Source organism: Rhincodon typus, chromosome 5 (assembly GCF_021869965.1).
Source record: "Rhincodon typus isolate 14 chromosome 5, sRhiTyp1.1, whole genome shotgun sequence".
NCBI classification, from domain to species: domain Eukaryota; kingdom Metazoa; phylum Chordata; class Chondrichthyes; order Orectolobiformes; family Rhincodontidae; genus Rhincodon; species Rhincodon typus.
The window spans coordinates 38725008-38741855 of record NC_063336.1 but is presented as its reverse complement, the minus strand read 5'-3'; the positions used below and the strand labels follow the sequence as shown (position 1 = coordinate 38741855).

Below are 16848 nucleotides of genomic sequence, written 5' to 3'. Positions count from 1 at the left end.
ACCCGATGATTTCCACTTTCCATGAATGAATGAATAATTCAAGGAGGGAGTAATGGTGAGAGTTGAGAAAGAAAAGTCCTTCACTGCTTCAGTAAATTCCCTTCACAGATTTTCATTTGCTTATAGTACTGGTGGAATTTTTAGATTAACAGGACATCTCCTTTGGTGGAAGGCAAGGTGTTGTTTGGAAATATTCTGTCACGTCACATGGCCTTCTCATAAATTCAGAGATGTGACTTCCTCAGAATATTCATACAGAACTGTTGTCCAAAGAATTGAACTTTTTTTTTGGTGTAGACAAGTTACTGTTGAAGAATGTAATACCAGACCTGTAAATATATATGCAGCTTGACTGGGGGACAGACTGGCAAATGTAGCTGTGCAGTTAACTTTGGAGTAAAGTATACTGTAGATGCTACTTCTTATTTTCCCTTCAATTGAGAAACAGCAAAGAAGTAAATGTAGTGTATTCTCATGTGCTGATGGAACAGGGAAAGTTTACCTGCTGTATGTTTGATTTTTCCAGTTCTTAAACATGTAATTCAGTGTTGAAAGATCTTTTCCAATTCAGGCCTCCTTATTTTAAAGTCATGGTATATTCATACTGAGTCTTTCTGCTTCATTTTTCATTCTGAGATCTATTGACATATGACTTTTAAAGACCAATTGATCAAAGTGGCTGCAATAGTGACATATTATTTCTTCCCAAATGATGTGTTTCTCATATTGACATGGTTATCTGGAGCAGGTGAGACATTAACCTAGACAGCCAGTGAGTTCAATCCACTGTGATACAGTGTGGCCCTTCTTTTTCTATCCAACACCACTGGCAATTTTCAAATTTTGTTATCGATCTTGAGACAGATGACTTTCAAAGAGAGATGAATTTCCCAGTGACCATCTTGGTGGATTGCACAGTGACTTACATGAACAAGATCCTGGCTTGGAAATATATTGGTATTCTTTCACTCGCTGTTCAAAATCCTGCAATTGTCTCTCTAGTAGAATTGTAGGTGTGCCTACCTTCAAAGTACTGCAGCAGTTCAAAAAGGCAGTTCACTACCACCACCTCCAGGGCATTTGGGATGGGTAATAAATGCTGGCCAAGCCAACAAAGCCCTTATCCTGGGAATAAGTAAAAATTCACATTTTAAGATTTTGACTGTAACAAGCACCCTCATCAACTTAGATTAGTAGACAACTGATACGTTAACCTTCTGAAAAAGGTTTCCCATTTTAACTTGCAACCGTTCTGTTTATATATTTATACTGTACTCTAAATGCAAGTCTACATTCCTGCTGAAAATTGCAAGCTGCCCTGGAATTAGCAAGATCTCTTCTTTCTGACTGTTCAGGGTGAATCTTGCAGAACCTTTTTATTTTTAAAAAATAATTCCTCTTCACTCAATCTTCTCTGCTTCCAAGGTACTCTCTGATGACTTCTTAGTTTCAACTCTCCACAACCCTTGTTTCTTCACTGTCCTCCTCAACATTTCACTTGTTGATGGACTGAAAAGTAGTCCTTTTCCTTTGCCTAGCATAGTAGTACCTGCTTTTGGACTTCTTTAAATCCTTCGTTCTGACTGCCCGAGAGTCTGAGTTCAGACAGCAGTAAGGCCAGTCAGCACCTTCCCACTGTTCAATTGTTAAAACATGCTCCTTATTTTACATAAGTTTCAGTTCAAATATTTATCTGCATAACAAGCAGGTGGCATGAGTTTGTTTCCAGGTAGACTTGGCATGAGATCAAATGGACTTCCTCCTGAGACAGCACATTCCAAATCCACAACCACTACTATTTAGGGCAGCAGATACAAGGGAACAAGACCACTACCTGCAAGTTTACCTTCACATTCGCCTCCAAGCCACTTAGCATCCTGACGTGGAAATGCATTGCTGCTTATTCGCTGGGTCAAATTCCTGAAACTCCCTTTCAAATGGCATTGTGGGTATACCAAATGGACTGCAGCAGTTCACAAAATCGGCTCACCACCACCTTCTTGAGGGCAACGAGGGATAGGCAATAAATGCTGGGCCTGCCAGTGATGCTCTCATCCCATGAATGAGTTAAGAAAACAAAATTCTCTCTCCTAAGTACTGTATTTTAGTTTGAATTAAAGAAGACAGACATACGAATTAGGAACTGGAGTAAACCCTTCCAGTCTGCTGTGTCATCCAGTAAGCTAGTGGCTGATTTGATTACACCACATTCCTGCCTAGCCCCAGTAATCTTTTGGACCCTTTATTAACAAGCACCTATTTACCTTTGTCTTAAGATACAAGGACTCTGCTTTCACTGCCTTTTGAGAAACTGCTTTAAAGACTCAGGAACTTCTGAGAAAACATTTCTCCTTATCTTTAAATGAGTGATGCCTAGGTTGTAGATGTGTCTACAAGTCCTTTCCAATGTGAACTCTGTCAAGACTGCTCAGGATCTTAAGTTCCAATCAAGTTGTCTTTTATTCTTTTAAACTCCAGTGGATCCAAGCCTAGCCAACCTTTCCTCCATAAGACAACCTGTCCATTTCAGATATTTGTCATAGAATTATAGAGATTTCCAGAACACAGAAAGGCCTTTTGTGACTTATCGTGTCTGTGCCAGCCAAAAATATGCACCTAAACATTCAAATCCCATTTTCCAATACTTGGCCCATAGTCTTATATGACTTGGCATTGGAAATGTGCATCTGAATGCTACTAAAATGTTTTGGGAGTTCCTGCGTCTATCACCCTGAGGTAGCAAGTTCCAGATTCCCACCACCCTCCGGGTGAAAGAGGTGTTCCTCGCATCTCCTCTCCTGCTCTTTACCCTGGTCATTGACCCCACCACCAAGGAGAGAACTTCCTTATACGTTGGAATTGTCTCCCTTCTTAGTCTCCTCTGCTCCAAGGAAAGCAGCCCCACTTTATAACTCTTCTTAACTAAAACTCTGCACCCCAGACAATACTGTGGTAAGTATCTTCTGTACCTTCTCCAGTGCAGTCATATTCCTCCTATAATGTAGATTGTAGATTGCAGATTTGCACACACTACTGTAGCTGTACTATAGTTTTATACAGTTCCAGCATAACTTTCCTGCTCTTAAACTCTTGGCCTCAGCTGATAAAGGCAAGTATCTCGTTTGTCACCTTCCCCACTTTATCTCCCTGTCCTACTACTTTAAGGGATCAGTAGACATGCACACCTATCACTCGGCCAGTTCTAGATCTAATTAGCCAAATTTCCTTGGAATCCATGGGCTCTTCACTATCACTCTTCCTTGTGGCACCTTATCAAAAGCCTCACTGAAGTCCAAGTAGACTACATCAAATACGTTGCTTGTCACCTCTTCAAAATATTCAGTCATGTTGGTCAGATATGACCTCCCCTTAACAAAAGAATGTTCTTGATTAATCCCTGCTTCTCCAAATGCACATTAGTTCTGTCCGCAGAATTTTTTTCCAATAGTTTCCCCACCACTAAGGTTACACTGACTAGCCTGTAGTTTCCTGGTTTATCCCTTCTCCCTTCTTGAATAAAGGTACCAGTTTTAGTCTAGTCAGCCTTCTCTCTGAACTGCTTCCGTTGCATTTTTCCTTAGATCAGGAGACCAATACTGTATGTCATACTCCAGATGTAGTCTCAACCAATGTCCTGTTAACTGGAGTATAACCTTGTTACTTTTGTATTCTATTTCCACTCTGATAAGTAATAAAATTATATGAACTTTCCGAATTACTTGCTGTAACCTTTTGAGATTTCTGCACAAGGAAGCACCTATTAGACTCTGCAAACTCACCAATTAGATATTTTTGTTCAATATTCTTCCAGATAAAATGGACAATTTTACATTATAATCCCTTCACCAGATATTTTGTCCACTCGCCTCATCTCCCTACAACCACTTGTAGCTTAGTTATGACCTATTCACAACTTAATTTCCTATCAATCTTTGTGTCGTCAGCAACTTTAACAACCATACCTTCATCTCTTCATTTGGTTCATTTACATAAATTGTAACAAGTCAAGATATCAGCACTATGGCACATCACTCATTACTGCTTGCCAATCAGAAGAAGATCCATTTGTGCCTCCTGTTAGCTAGCCAGTTTTCTATTCATGCTAATATGTTACAGTACACCATAAAATTTTATTTTTTTACAATAGCCTTTGATGTGGCACCTTTATCAAATGCTTTCTGGAAATGTAAGTTTCTCTTTATCCACAGTATGTTACTTCCTCAAAAAACTCCAATAAATTGGTTAAACATGGATTTCCCTTTCACAAATCCATATAATCAGGCAGTGTCCACCTTCAACTTTTCTAAGTACCTCTCCAAAACATCTTTAATAGTAACTTATATCATCTTTCTGAAGGATTTGGGAAGGATTTTGAGCTAAATGTCCTGTAGTTTTCTGCTCTCTGTTTCCCTCTTTTTTTGAGTAAAGAGTTACATTTACTACTTTCCTATTTAATAGAATCTGTCTGAACAAGGGAACTTTGGAAAATTAAAAGCAACACATCAACTATCTTTTGGATACTGGGGAGGGAGGAGGTAAATAGGCAGGTGTTGCGCCTTCGCCGGTTACAGGGGAAGGTGCTGTGGGGAGGTGTTGGGGGTGAAGGAAGTGTGGACCGGGATGTCCCAGAGGGAATGGTCCCTGCGGAAGGCGGACAAGGGTGGGGAGGGGGGAATATGCGTCTGGTGGTGGAATATCGCTGGAGGTGGCGGAAATGACATCTGATGATCTTCTGGATGTGGATGCTGATGTGTTGGTAGGTAAGGATAAGGGGAACCCTAACGCTGTTGCGGGAGGGAAGAGAAGGGTTGTGGGCAGAAGTGCGGGAGATGCGTCAGACCCCGTTGAGGGCCCTGTTGACAACGGAGCTGGGGAGTCCTCGGTTGAGGAAGAAGGTCGACATTTTGGAGGCTCCCTTGTTGAAGTTGGCCACATCAGAACATATGCAAAGGAGATGGAGGAACTGAGAGAATGGAATGGAGTCTTTACAGGAAGTGGGGTGTGAGGATGTATAGTCCAGATAGCTGTGGGAGTCAGTGGGTTTGTAGTAGATATTAGTGGCCAGTCTATCGCCAGAAATGGAAACAGAAATGTCGAGGAAGGGAAGGGAGGAGTCAGAGATAGACCAGGTAAAAGTGAGGGCAGGGTGGAAATTGGAGGTGAAATTGATGAAGTTTTCCAATTCCAGACGAGAGGGAAGCAGCAGCGATGATATCATTGATGTATCGGAGAAAGAGTTGTGGGTGGGGGCCGGAATAGGACTGGGACAAAGAATATTCCACGTACCCGGTGAAGAAACAGGTATAACCAGGGCCCATGCAGGTACCCATGGCAACCCCTCTTACCTGAAGAAAATGGGAGGAGTTAGGAGAAGTTGTTGAGGGTGAGGACAAGCAGGGTTGTGGTGGTTGGGGATGGTTCAGGTCTTTGCTCCAGGAAGAAGCGGAGAGCCCTAAGACCCCTCCTGGTGGGGAATGGGTGTGTAAGGGGATTGCATGTCCATCGTAAGGAGGTGGTGACTGGAACCTGCAAACTGGAAGTTTTGAAACCGGCGTAAGGCATCAGAGGAATCATGGACGTATGTGGGCAAGGAATGGACCAGGGGAGAGAAGACTGAGTCAAGGTAGGAAGAGATCAGTTCTGTAGGGCACGAGCAGGCTGAAACAATGGGTCTGCCCAGACAGTGTTAAAGACCCTGAACTACTGTTGCTTGCCACTTTAATCCACCACCCTCTTCCCTAGGCAACATCTCCATCTCTGGCTTGTTGTAGTGTTCCAGTGAAGCCCAACGCAAACTAGAGAAACAACACCTCATTTTCCGCTTGGGGACTCTACAGCCCTCTGGACTCCATATTGAGTTCAATAATTTTAGGGCCTAAACTCTCCCATGTCCCAGCCCCTACCCCACACACCAGGCCTTGTTATCACATAGCCTGCCATTACACACCCTCTGTTGTTAGTCTCTAACAGTCCCCATTAATAACTATTCACCCTCCCAGCCTGATCATTAGCAACTCCTTTGTCTGTCTAAAAACAAAGTTGCTGGAAAAGCTCAGCAGGTCTGGCAGCATCTGTGAAGGAGAAAACAGAGAGTTAACGTTTCGGATCTGGTGACCCTTCCTCAGAACCTTTTTCTGTCCAACTGTCTTTCTCTCTCTTTGGGCCCTATCCTATTGTTTACTCCCCACCCCACCCACCTCCCTATTTTCTGCATATAAACTGACGTTTTCCCAGCCACCATCAGTTCTGAGGAAAGGTCACCGGACCCGAAATGTTAACTCTGTTTTTTCCTTCACAGATACTGCCAGATCTGCTGGGCTTTACCAGCAACTTTGTTTTTGTTCCTGATTTACAGCATCCGCAGTTCTTTCGGTTTACATCAACTATCTTTCTAGCCATTTTTTGAGACCCTAGAATGAAGTCAGTCAGGTCCTAGGGACTTTTCAGCCCGCAATGTCAAGAGTTTGGTTAGTTTCGTTTTCTTGAGTTCCTCCCTACCTTCAATTTCTTGGCCTAAGATTGTATCTTGGGATGTTACTGAATACTCTGTTTTGAATACTGTTGCAAAATACCTGTTCAATTCATCTGTCATTTTGTTGTTAATTCCCCAGACTTGTCTTCTGTCAAACTAATGCTTACTTTGTTGGAATTTTCCTTTTTAATTGGAATGTATTTCATTATTGTATTCTGAAATATCCCCCTAAGTGTCTGCCACTGCATCTCTGTTGACCTATTCCTTAACTTAATTTATCTTAGAGTCGGAGAGTCATGCAGAAAACAGACACTTTGGTCCAATTTGTCCATGCTTGCCCAAACTAAACTAGTCCCATTTGCCTGTGTTTGGCCTATATCCCTCTAAACCTTTGCTATTCATGTACCTGTCCAAATGCCTTTTAAATGTAATATCTGTACCCATATCTACCGCTTCCTCTGGCAATTCATTTCGCATAAGAACCACGTACTGTATGAAAATGTTGCCTCTTGGGTCCCTTTTAAATCTTTCTATCCTAATCAGTTCATTTTAGCTAGCTCTGCTTTCATGCCTTCATAAGTGTCCATTCTCTTCTCGCCTTCAAAATGAATGAAACATTTCATGTTATTATGATTGGGGGGGAGGGGTTGCAGGGGCAGGGAAGACATTTATTCCCATGCTCTGTTTTCTGTTTGTCACCGAATTCTCAATCTATGGCAATAAAATGAATGTTTTGCATGACTGGGGAGTCCAGAAGCAGTGATTAGACTCTACCGATACAGGGTTAGCCATTTAGGACTGAGATGAGAATATTCTTTACCTAGAGAGTGAGGAACCTGTGGAATTCTCTACCGCAAAAAGTGGTTGAGGCCAAAACAATGAATGTTTTCAAGGGAGTTAGATATGGTTCTTGGCGCTAAAGGATCAAAGGGTATGGGAAGAAAGCCGGAATAGGTACTGAGTTGGATGAGTAGCCATGATTATATTGACTGGCAAAATAGACTTGAATGGCCTACATCTGCTCCCATTTTCTGTGTTTCTGTTAATATATCATCTCCTGTCCCATGTGCTTTAACTTTGTCCGCTAATCTCTTATGAGGCACCTGATCAAAAACCTCCTGAAAATATCAAATACACCACATCCTATGGTTCTCTCTTATGCATTCTACTAGTTGCATTCTCAAAAAATTCCAGCAGAATCGTTAAGCATGATTTGCCCCACTACTGATGCAAGTCTAACTGGTCTGTAATTCTTTATTCTCTCCCTCACTTTTTAAATAACAAGGTTACAGTTACCACCCTGCAATCTGTATGAACTTTTCCAAGTCTAGAATTTTGGAAATTGTCCACCAAAATCCTATATTCCGAGAACCACTTCCTTTAGTACTCTGGGATGTAGATTATCAAGCCCAGGTGATTTGTCAGCCTTTAACTCCGTTAACTTACCCAGCGTCATTTTCTCACTAATAATGATTTTCTTTAATTCTGTCCTCTCACTTGACCCTTGGTGCCTTAGCATTCTGAGAGGTTACTTGTACACTTTTTTGTGAAGATTGAACCAAAGTGTGTGTTCAATTTTTCTGCCATTTCTTTACTTCCACAATAACTTCCCCAGTTTTTGATTGTAAAGAATCTGCATCTGTCTTTAAAAATAAAATGAATACTTACATTCTGTGCCTTTTTTTTCAAAGTCAATAACAGGGCAGTTTTAATAAACCTTTTCTTAAAAAACTGGTTAGGCCTCAATTGAAGTTTTGTGTCCAATTCTAAGCCCTACACTTTAGGAAAGATGTAAAGGATCTGCACAGGGACAGTGTGGTTGACTCCTGACTGTGAAGTGCTCTAACAAGTTACTCTGTTCAAGGGCAATTAGGGATGGGCAACAAATGCTAGCCCTTTCTAGTCAGCGATGTGAACATCCCATGAAATAATAAAGGGGATTTCATGGAATTCTGCCATTGTTGGCAGATTTTTATGTGGAAAAACTACAGACCAAGGAGAGCCAATGGATGTTATCTACCTGGACTTCAAGAAGGCCTTTGATAAGGTGCCACACAGGAGGTTTGCTGAGTAAGATCAGGGCCCACGATGTTAAAGGCAAGGTACTAGCATGGATAGAAGATTGGCTGTCTGGCAGAAAGCAGAGAGTGGGGATAAAAGAGTCTTTGTCAGGATGGCAGCCGGTGACAAGTGATGATCCGCAAGGGTCAGTGCTGGGATCACAACTTTTCACTTTATGCGTTAATGATCTAGATGAAGGGACTGCGGGCATTCTGGCTAAGTTTGCAGACGATACAAAGATAGGTGGAGGGGCAGGTAGTATTGAGGAGGTGGCGAGGCTGCAGAAGGATTTGGACAGGTTAGGAGAGTGGGCAAAGAAGTGGCAGGTGGAGTACAAAGTGGGGAAGTGTGAGGTCATGCACTTTGGTAAGAAGAATAAAAGCATGGACTATTTTCTAAATGGGGAGAAAATTCAGAAGGCTAAAATGTGTAAAGAGACTTGGGAGTTCTAGTCCAGCATTCTCTCAAGGTAAACTTGCAGGTTGAGCCAGTAGTCAGGAAGGAAAATGCAATGTTGGCATTTATTTTGAGAGGATGTGAATATAAGAGCAGGGATGTACTACTGAGGCTTTAGAAGGCTCTGGTCAGGCCACATTTGGAGTATTGCATGCAGTTTTGGGCCCCATATCTCAGGAACGATGTACTGGTCCTGGAGCGGGTTCAGAGGAGGTTACGAGAATGATCCCAGGATTGGAAAGCTTAACATATATGAGGAACATTTGAGGACTCTGGGACTATACTCATTGAAGTTTAGAAGGATGAGTGGGGGATCTAATTGAAACTGTCAATGCTGAATGGCCTGGACAAAGTGGATGTTGGGAAGATGCTTCCATTGGTAGGAGAGTCCAGTTCCCGAGGGCACAGCCTTTAGAGTAAAGGGAAGACTTTTTAGAATGGAGATAAGGAGAAACTTCTTCAGCCAGAGAGTGGTGAATTTATGGAATTCACTGCCACAGAAGGCTATGGAGGCCAGGTCATTGAGTACATTTAAGACTGAGATAGGTAGGTTCTTGATTATCAAGGGGATCAAGGGTTACGGGGAGAAAGCAGGAGAATGGGGTTGAGGAACTTATCAGTCATGATTGAATGGCGGAGCAGAAATTAGGCCAATGTCTTGTGATCTTATCGTCTTATAAGTTGGGATTGCTCTTAGGGCAGAGAGGATTAATGGAAGATTAAAAGGGTGTTCAATGTAATAAAGGGTTTTGATAGTGTACTTGTGAGAAACTGTTGGTACTGTTAGGAAGGGCAATAAGCAGAGGGCAGAGATTTAAGGCAATTGTCAAAAAACCAGAGTTGTTTTTAAATCTACCACCTGAAAGGCAGGCAACAAATTCACCTATAATTTTTAAAAAGTGATTAAACACATCCCTGAAAGGATTAATTTGTAGGGCAATGGGATTAAGCAAAGGTATGGGAGTAAGGGGCTCACTCTTTCTTTCAAAGACCCATTACAGACTTTATGGTCCCAATATCTGCCTTCTGTAACCGTTAACTGCTATGAATTAAAAATCAGACAAAGACTGATCATTGTCACAAAGCTATGACGGGTTACAATAAGCAAGTGAGTTTGGAGAGTAGGGGTATGAGCTGGGGAACAAACTTTTTGTGGTATTCTGTCGAGGAGAATGGGAGATGTTAGCAGAGCCTCCCCGAGTATGGGAGTAATAATCAACCTCTGAACAATTTGAGTTTTATAGGTAGTTAACAGTTGTTCATAAGATAATATCTGTTTGGTCTAATAGTTCCCAAAACAAGAAAAAGTTGTTGTCTGCCTTTGGCAAGAGATGAAGTTTCAGGTCAGAGGAGATGGTGAAGGTAAGTATTTTAAGGAGCAAAGGACTCTGGCTGGAGCAGTCAATAAAATCTCCAATATAACATGGTATATAATTATAGCATTTTCGGGAGACATTTTCTATTGGTTCCTTGCTGTGTATTGTGGAGCAGTTACAGTTTAAGATCTGAGTTGCTTCCCTCAAGTATTTTTGAGTTCATTTACATGACTCCTTCTCCAAGAACTTAACACTAAATAGGAATCTAGTTCTCTAGCTGTTCTGCTCTTCCCACACCCTGAAAACCTGGAATGTGCAATGGTGTAATTTGTCCTACAAATGAAATGAAAACAAAATATGTTTTTTCATTCTTTGAATGTGGCCAATATCGAATTACAGCAGAGTTAACTGTCTTTGCTTAGTTAAGAACTTGGGAGCAGGAGCTAACCAATCAGTCCCACGAGCATGCTCTGCCATTCTAGGTCATGGTTGATCATCTACCTCAACCCTATATTCTCACATTATCCCCAAATCTCTTGATGTCATGTGGTAACCAGAAATCTATTAATCTTTGACTTGAGCTTAATGACTGAGCTTCCACAGCCCTCTAGGGTAGAGAATTCCAAAGACTCACCACACTCTGAAATGAAGATGTTCTTCCTCATTTCAGGCTCAAATGAATAGCCTTTTATTCTGAGATTGTCCCCTGGTTTTAGACCCTTGGCCAGGGAGAACAACCTTTCTGTGTCCATCCTGTCCACATCTTTAAGAGTTTTGTACGTTTCTATGACATTGCCTCTCATTCTTCTAAACTCCATAGAATACAGACCCAGTCTCTTAAATCTGTCCTCAAAGGACAGCCTCACTATCCTAGGAATCAGTCTGGTGAACGTTTGCTGTACTTTCTCGATGGCAGTTATATCTTGCCTTAGGCAAAGGAATTCAAACTGCACACAGTGTTCCATGTGCCATCTCACCAGTGTTACACTACAAGATTTCTTGGTTCTTGTCTTCAAACCTATTGCAATAAAGGCTTACTGTTAACCTTTTGAATTGCTTCCTGCACCCGTATGGTAGCTTTTAGTGAGTTATGAGAAAGGACTCCCAAGACCCTTTGTGCATCAACACTTCGTAGATTTCATGAATGGAGAGAAATTACAATCTTGCTGCTCTTTCTTACAAAGTGAGTAACTTTACACTTATTCACAATATATTTCATCAGTTGTGTTCTTCTCCATTCATTTAGCCTGTTCAAGTCTCCCTGAAAGTTTTGTGCATCTTCCTTACAATACTCATTCCCACCACGTTTTGTATCATCTGCAATCTTAGAAATATGACAGTTGGCCCCAAGTCCAGATCATCGATATGGATCGTGAGCAGCTGGAGCCCAAGCACTCACCTTTGCGGTACACCACTAGTCACAGCCTGCCAACCTGAGAGGATGATCCATTTATTCCAACTCTGCTTTCTGCCGATTTAACCAATTCTCATTCTATGCTAGTATATTACCCCAATTCCATTAACTTTGATATTATTTAATCATTTCCTATGTGGGTCAGTATCCGATATCTCCTGAATATCCAAGTACACCACAGGCACTAGTTCCTCCTTATCAACTTTGCTGCTAACATCCTTAAAAACTTTATCAGATTTATCAAACATGATGTCCCCATCATAAATCAGTGTGGTCTCTGTCCAAGCAGATAATTTAATTCCTTAATATCCAGTAATCCCATTCTTTTTAATAGATTCTAGTATTTTGCCTATTAACCAGCATCAGGCTAACATCTGTGATGCCCTGGTTTCTCTATCCCTTCCTTTCTTAAACACTGGGTTACAATTTTAATGTTCCAATCTGTAGTCACCACTGCAGAATTAGTAGAATTTTGAAAGATGATCACCAATGCTATTACACTACCTTTGTAGCTATCTCCTCCAACATCTATCTCTTCTAGGATGAAGGTCATTGGGTCCCAGCAACTTTTCAACTTTCAGTTCCATTAATTTCCCCAATACCACTTTTTAAAATAATTTCTTTCAGCTCCACACTGTTCCCTAGACCGTAGTATGATAGAATTTACCATTAAGCTTGATAAAGATGGAAACTTGGTTAAATCTAAATAAGTGTGGTTTTGAAGGTGTGAGGAGGAAGTTGACTGTGCTGGATTTGACTCAAAATATTAACTCTGTTTCTCACTCCACAAATCGTACCAGACCTGCTGAGTTTCTCCAAAATTCTCTGTTTTTACGTCAGTATTCCCCTGTTGCCCTGGGGCTATTAGGAGTCATCTCTGTGGCATGGCATTGGAGTTGTAGAAAACCACAGATTAGATTTTTTTTGGATTGCTCCACCCACAGCTCTTTTCACCCCTCAGTCTAATTACTCTCGTCATCTTCTCTGATCTGAAGCTGAGCTTCCAATTTCTATCTTTTGCTAAAGCTACTTCCAAAAAAAAAACTTGATCCTTGTCTTTTTAGGTCACCAGGTATTATGGGATTGGAACATTCCCTTCCTGAAGGACATTTCAGATCCAGTTGAGTTTTCATAACCATTCAGTTGTTCTCATGGTCATGGCCCCTAAATTATAATATTAACGAGTTCAACTTTGCAACAACGGATGATAGAATTTGAATTTACAATCTCAGAATTGTTAGCCATATACCAACATCACAAGGCTGCTGTATTTAAGTGAGGAAGGTGATGTATTAATTGGTACCTGTCTAAGTGTGGAATGTACAGAAGTCTTTAAAATGTAGTTTATCTTTCTTTCTAGACCTGGGAGTTCTTTGACAACTGAGAGACTGCTTTCCTGTGCTCTTGTCCATTCCAGCAAGAAGGAGCAAGGATTCCGCTCTATCTTTGATCATCTTAAGTTGCCTCAGTTTTGCAGAAGTTCTTCAGAGTCATTTATTCAGCATATCGTGGCCCTGGTTCATCATGTTAAAGGTAAGTTGGTGCCTGGATAGATATAACATTGTAAAAAGTATGCTAGAATCAATTTAATGTTCTGTTTGATAATCTCTCTCAATTCTGAATCATCCTAAGTGTATTATAACTTGATTTATGCTGCCATACTTGGCAGCTTTGCTATTGCTGTTCAGTTTAAATAGATATGCAGGTAAGCAGTTACTCCTTGAAAGGAGGAAACCAGTCACTTTCACTTTGTTCTTCCATTTTGTTCAGAAGAAATATTTCTAAAGAAAGTACTGAGATGTAGAAATGAAATCATCCCAACACAATAATTTTGAGCACAGTGACAGTGGTCACTTCACATTAACATGGTAATATTTGCTCATTTTATTCAGAGTTTGAGGGTTAACTATTAAAGTGGGAGCATGTTGTATGCCGTTTCTCTTCTGAGTGTTGAAACTAAAAAGTTTCCAGTTTCTGCATTAAATCTGTATAAATGAAATTGTTGACACAATAAAACTTGTTTCCATGTATCTGAACATCTTCATTAACTCCATCCAAGTGCTGAAGGCTAATATGAGGATATATTATACATGTTGGAAGGTTACTCTCTATGTTGGGCAGGGGATATCATAGCCAGTCTTCATGCATTTGAGCATGTGAACTTCTAATAGGCTTTCTTAGCTAGTGATCTAAAGGTGGAATCTTGGTTACTATCTTACCACCTGCTCCTTCCTAACTGGGAGTTTTAAGGTTAGTTGGTAGCACTCCTAAAGATCCTTTTGCTATCAGCTATGTAGTGTTTTAAACTGCTGAATCATCATAGGAGCTTAAATATTTTCAATTTTTGGTTGCAAAGTTTGACTAATAGTACATCTGAACATTTCCTGTACTAAACTAACAATGGAGCTAAGCTTTGGCAGTGTGCTTGTTCTTTCTGTATTTTAATTGGCCTGTCAAAACGGACTTCCTTAGCTGGATACCACAATTTTGAGTTGGTCAGTAATGCTTTGTAGCTCTTCATCTGCGAAAATTTGTTTGAACATTTAAAGTGCTTCATTATTTGTGGAGAGAGGCATGAATCGGCTTTTTATACAATGAGGTTCAAAACTTGTGATAACAATATTGATGTTTTAAACTGGGGACCTTAGTAATTTGAAGTATTGTCTTTTAGTTAGTGATGTCTAGACTTAAATGCATTGACTTGAAGTATTCAGCATTTATTTCTTCAACGTGTCAGCTAGCATCATAGTTGGGCCGTTACTCTTCCAAGGATATAGATAAGTTTTCAGATCTTTGTAAATGTTCTCTTTTACTTTCAGAAAGGAATTAGTCAGAAAAGGCAAAGTTTAACATTGAGGCCAAGAGCTTGATTTGAGCAGTGCACGCTTTGTTGGAGTAAATTGGGGCAGAGGCCTTTCTGGCATGGTCTATTTTCATATGCAACATTTTCAGGCATTCTGAGGAACTAACCATCATCATCTTTTAATATCTATTGTTTCAATTCATTTGTTTTGAAATGGCATACTTTTTTTAACTTCAAGGAAATCAACGTTGTGCAGCACAAATTCAAGATGAGGCTCAATATTTTAAGATAGCATTGGTAACTATTAAGTGCAGTGATTTAAGTTATCCAGTCTATAAAATCTTTGCTAAAAACAATAGCAATGGATATTTCAGTTGCACATTAGCTATGATGGCAAAAAAAGTTACTTGTTTACCAAAAGGAATTGCTGCAATGGAAATTGAAAATGTCATTTTATGTGACTTGTTGACACAGGAACTTGGTTTCTACCATATCAAGACTTACAAGTTTAATCTAAGTAACAATTAAGTGGAGTAATGTGAATGCGCTACATCTGCCCTCTCTGGTGGATGTAAAAGATCTCATGGAAATGTGTGTAAAAACTCCATGGGCCAACCAATCTGCTGGCCAATATTTATTCCTCAATTTATATTACCTGTTACAAATAATCTGTTTCCATCTCCTGTTTCCGGAAGCTTGTTTTGTTTTGCAATATAGTAGTGTCATTGTATAGGTAGTCCATTGACTGTGAAGTTCTTTGGGACACCATGAGATGATGAAAGTAACAATACAGATGCAACTTTGTCAGCATATATGCAAACTAAACCTAGAATTCTAGCACAAATGATGCCTACAAAGTGATGCTTGTAAACTAGTGTAGATAATTTATACCAAACAAAATAAGTATATAAAAATATGTACATAAGCATTCTAACATGCATATCATTGGAAATAAACCTCTTCAACATCTTTTCAGTGTAAACTTGAGACAATTCAGTGATTTTTATTTTAATTAAATTCTTTTTATGTTCAAGTCTATTGACCTCCAGCTTACTGAATCTCTAAGCTGTAATATTCAGTTCTTCATTCTTTGCAGGAAAATGACTTGCAATGAAAATTTACGCTTCAAATAAAGTTGAAACTTTTGATTTGAAGTGCCCTGAGCAGTATCCTGTCACAATTTGGGAAGAGCATAGTATTTCAAAATGTTGTATTCATGGATTTGCTAAATATAATTTGATATACTGAGAATGTGTATACTCTAGATACATTGCTTTAATTCATAATAATTCAGTGATGTTTGTGTTCCTTAAATTGATGCTAATTTGTAATCTGAATAACTAAAGGAAATGAATAGCTGGGGTAACCTCATTAAATAACACTCATTAAAGTCCAGAGGATAGATATAATCTAGTATGGTGGGTTATCTAATTAATAATTCCAACATCCTAAAGCTGGGATACAGTGTTAGAACAGAACAGAATGTGGTTTACACTGCATTGGAATGTAGTGCTAATGCTACTGATGTAGCTTAATGCTGATACAAGTTGTTCAATAGTCATGTCATTCTCATGTTAAGAAATTACAGGGACTATTTTTAAACAAAGTTTAGTCAGTAAACTCCAATATATGTTATATTGATATGAATTTAACGGTGATTTTGCGGTCTTAAGTCCTTCCTATTTGGCCATTATTCTTATAATGCAAGTTTGATTGGTTTATGGGGTGGTGTCTTTGAGGGCACAGGAATGACTGTCAGTGGCTAATGTGTAAGTGTAGCTGACATCAGATGATGTCTACATTTGTAATAGCTAAGTTTTTGAGTGCAAATCCACATTTCATCAGTAGGCAATAGTTTTGTATGAGATGTATAATTTGGAGCACTGTTTCTGTTTGTTTTCTTGATCAGGGGATTATTAGTAATTTATAACTTTACATGTCACTGAACTGTTTCTCTTTCACTTAGGCAAACGTGAGTATATTTGAAAGGACTATGTGCATACAAGATTCAATCAATGTTAATTGATTTCAAGTGTGGTGCCATTTGTAAACACATTTACATTTCTTTACATTTCTAGCCAATTAAAGAAATTCAAGATAAGGAAAGGTTTTTCACAGATTTAGCCAATATCTTGATTAAAACTGATAATTGCTTAGTTGGATGACCCTTAATTCTCTACCATTGTTAAAGGTGTGAATATTTATGTGGAAGGGTCTGGGTGCTACACTTGGTACCCCTTAAAGAGTATTATGCTTACATTTTTCACACAATTCTAGAAATACTTTTTTTCTTGGCCCAATGATAAATTAAGTTTGTGTTGTTTCA

At 39.7% G+C, this 16848-nt stretch overlaps 1 protein-coding gene across 12 annotated transcripts in view; it reads left to right on the top strand.

The window, feature by feature from the left end:
• Nucleotides 1–16848, top strand: part of LOC109936392 (bcl-2-associated transcription factor 1) — a 72309-nt gene that overhangs the window by 28027 nt on the left and 27434 nt on the right. For all 12 annotated transcript variants that reach the window (XM_048596498.1, XM_048596501.1, XM_048596497.1 and 9 more), the window contains one exon: nt 13080–13252. In XM_048596498.1, coding sequence (XP_048452455.1) covers nt 13080–13252 — 173 coding nt within the window. The remainder of the gene's footprint in view (nt 1–13079; nt 13253–16848) is intronic.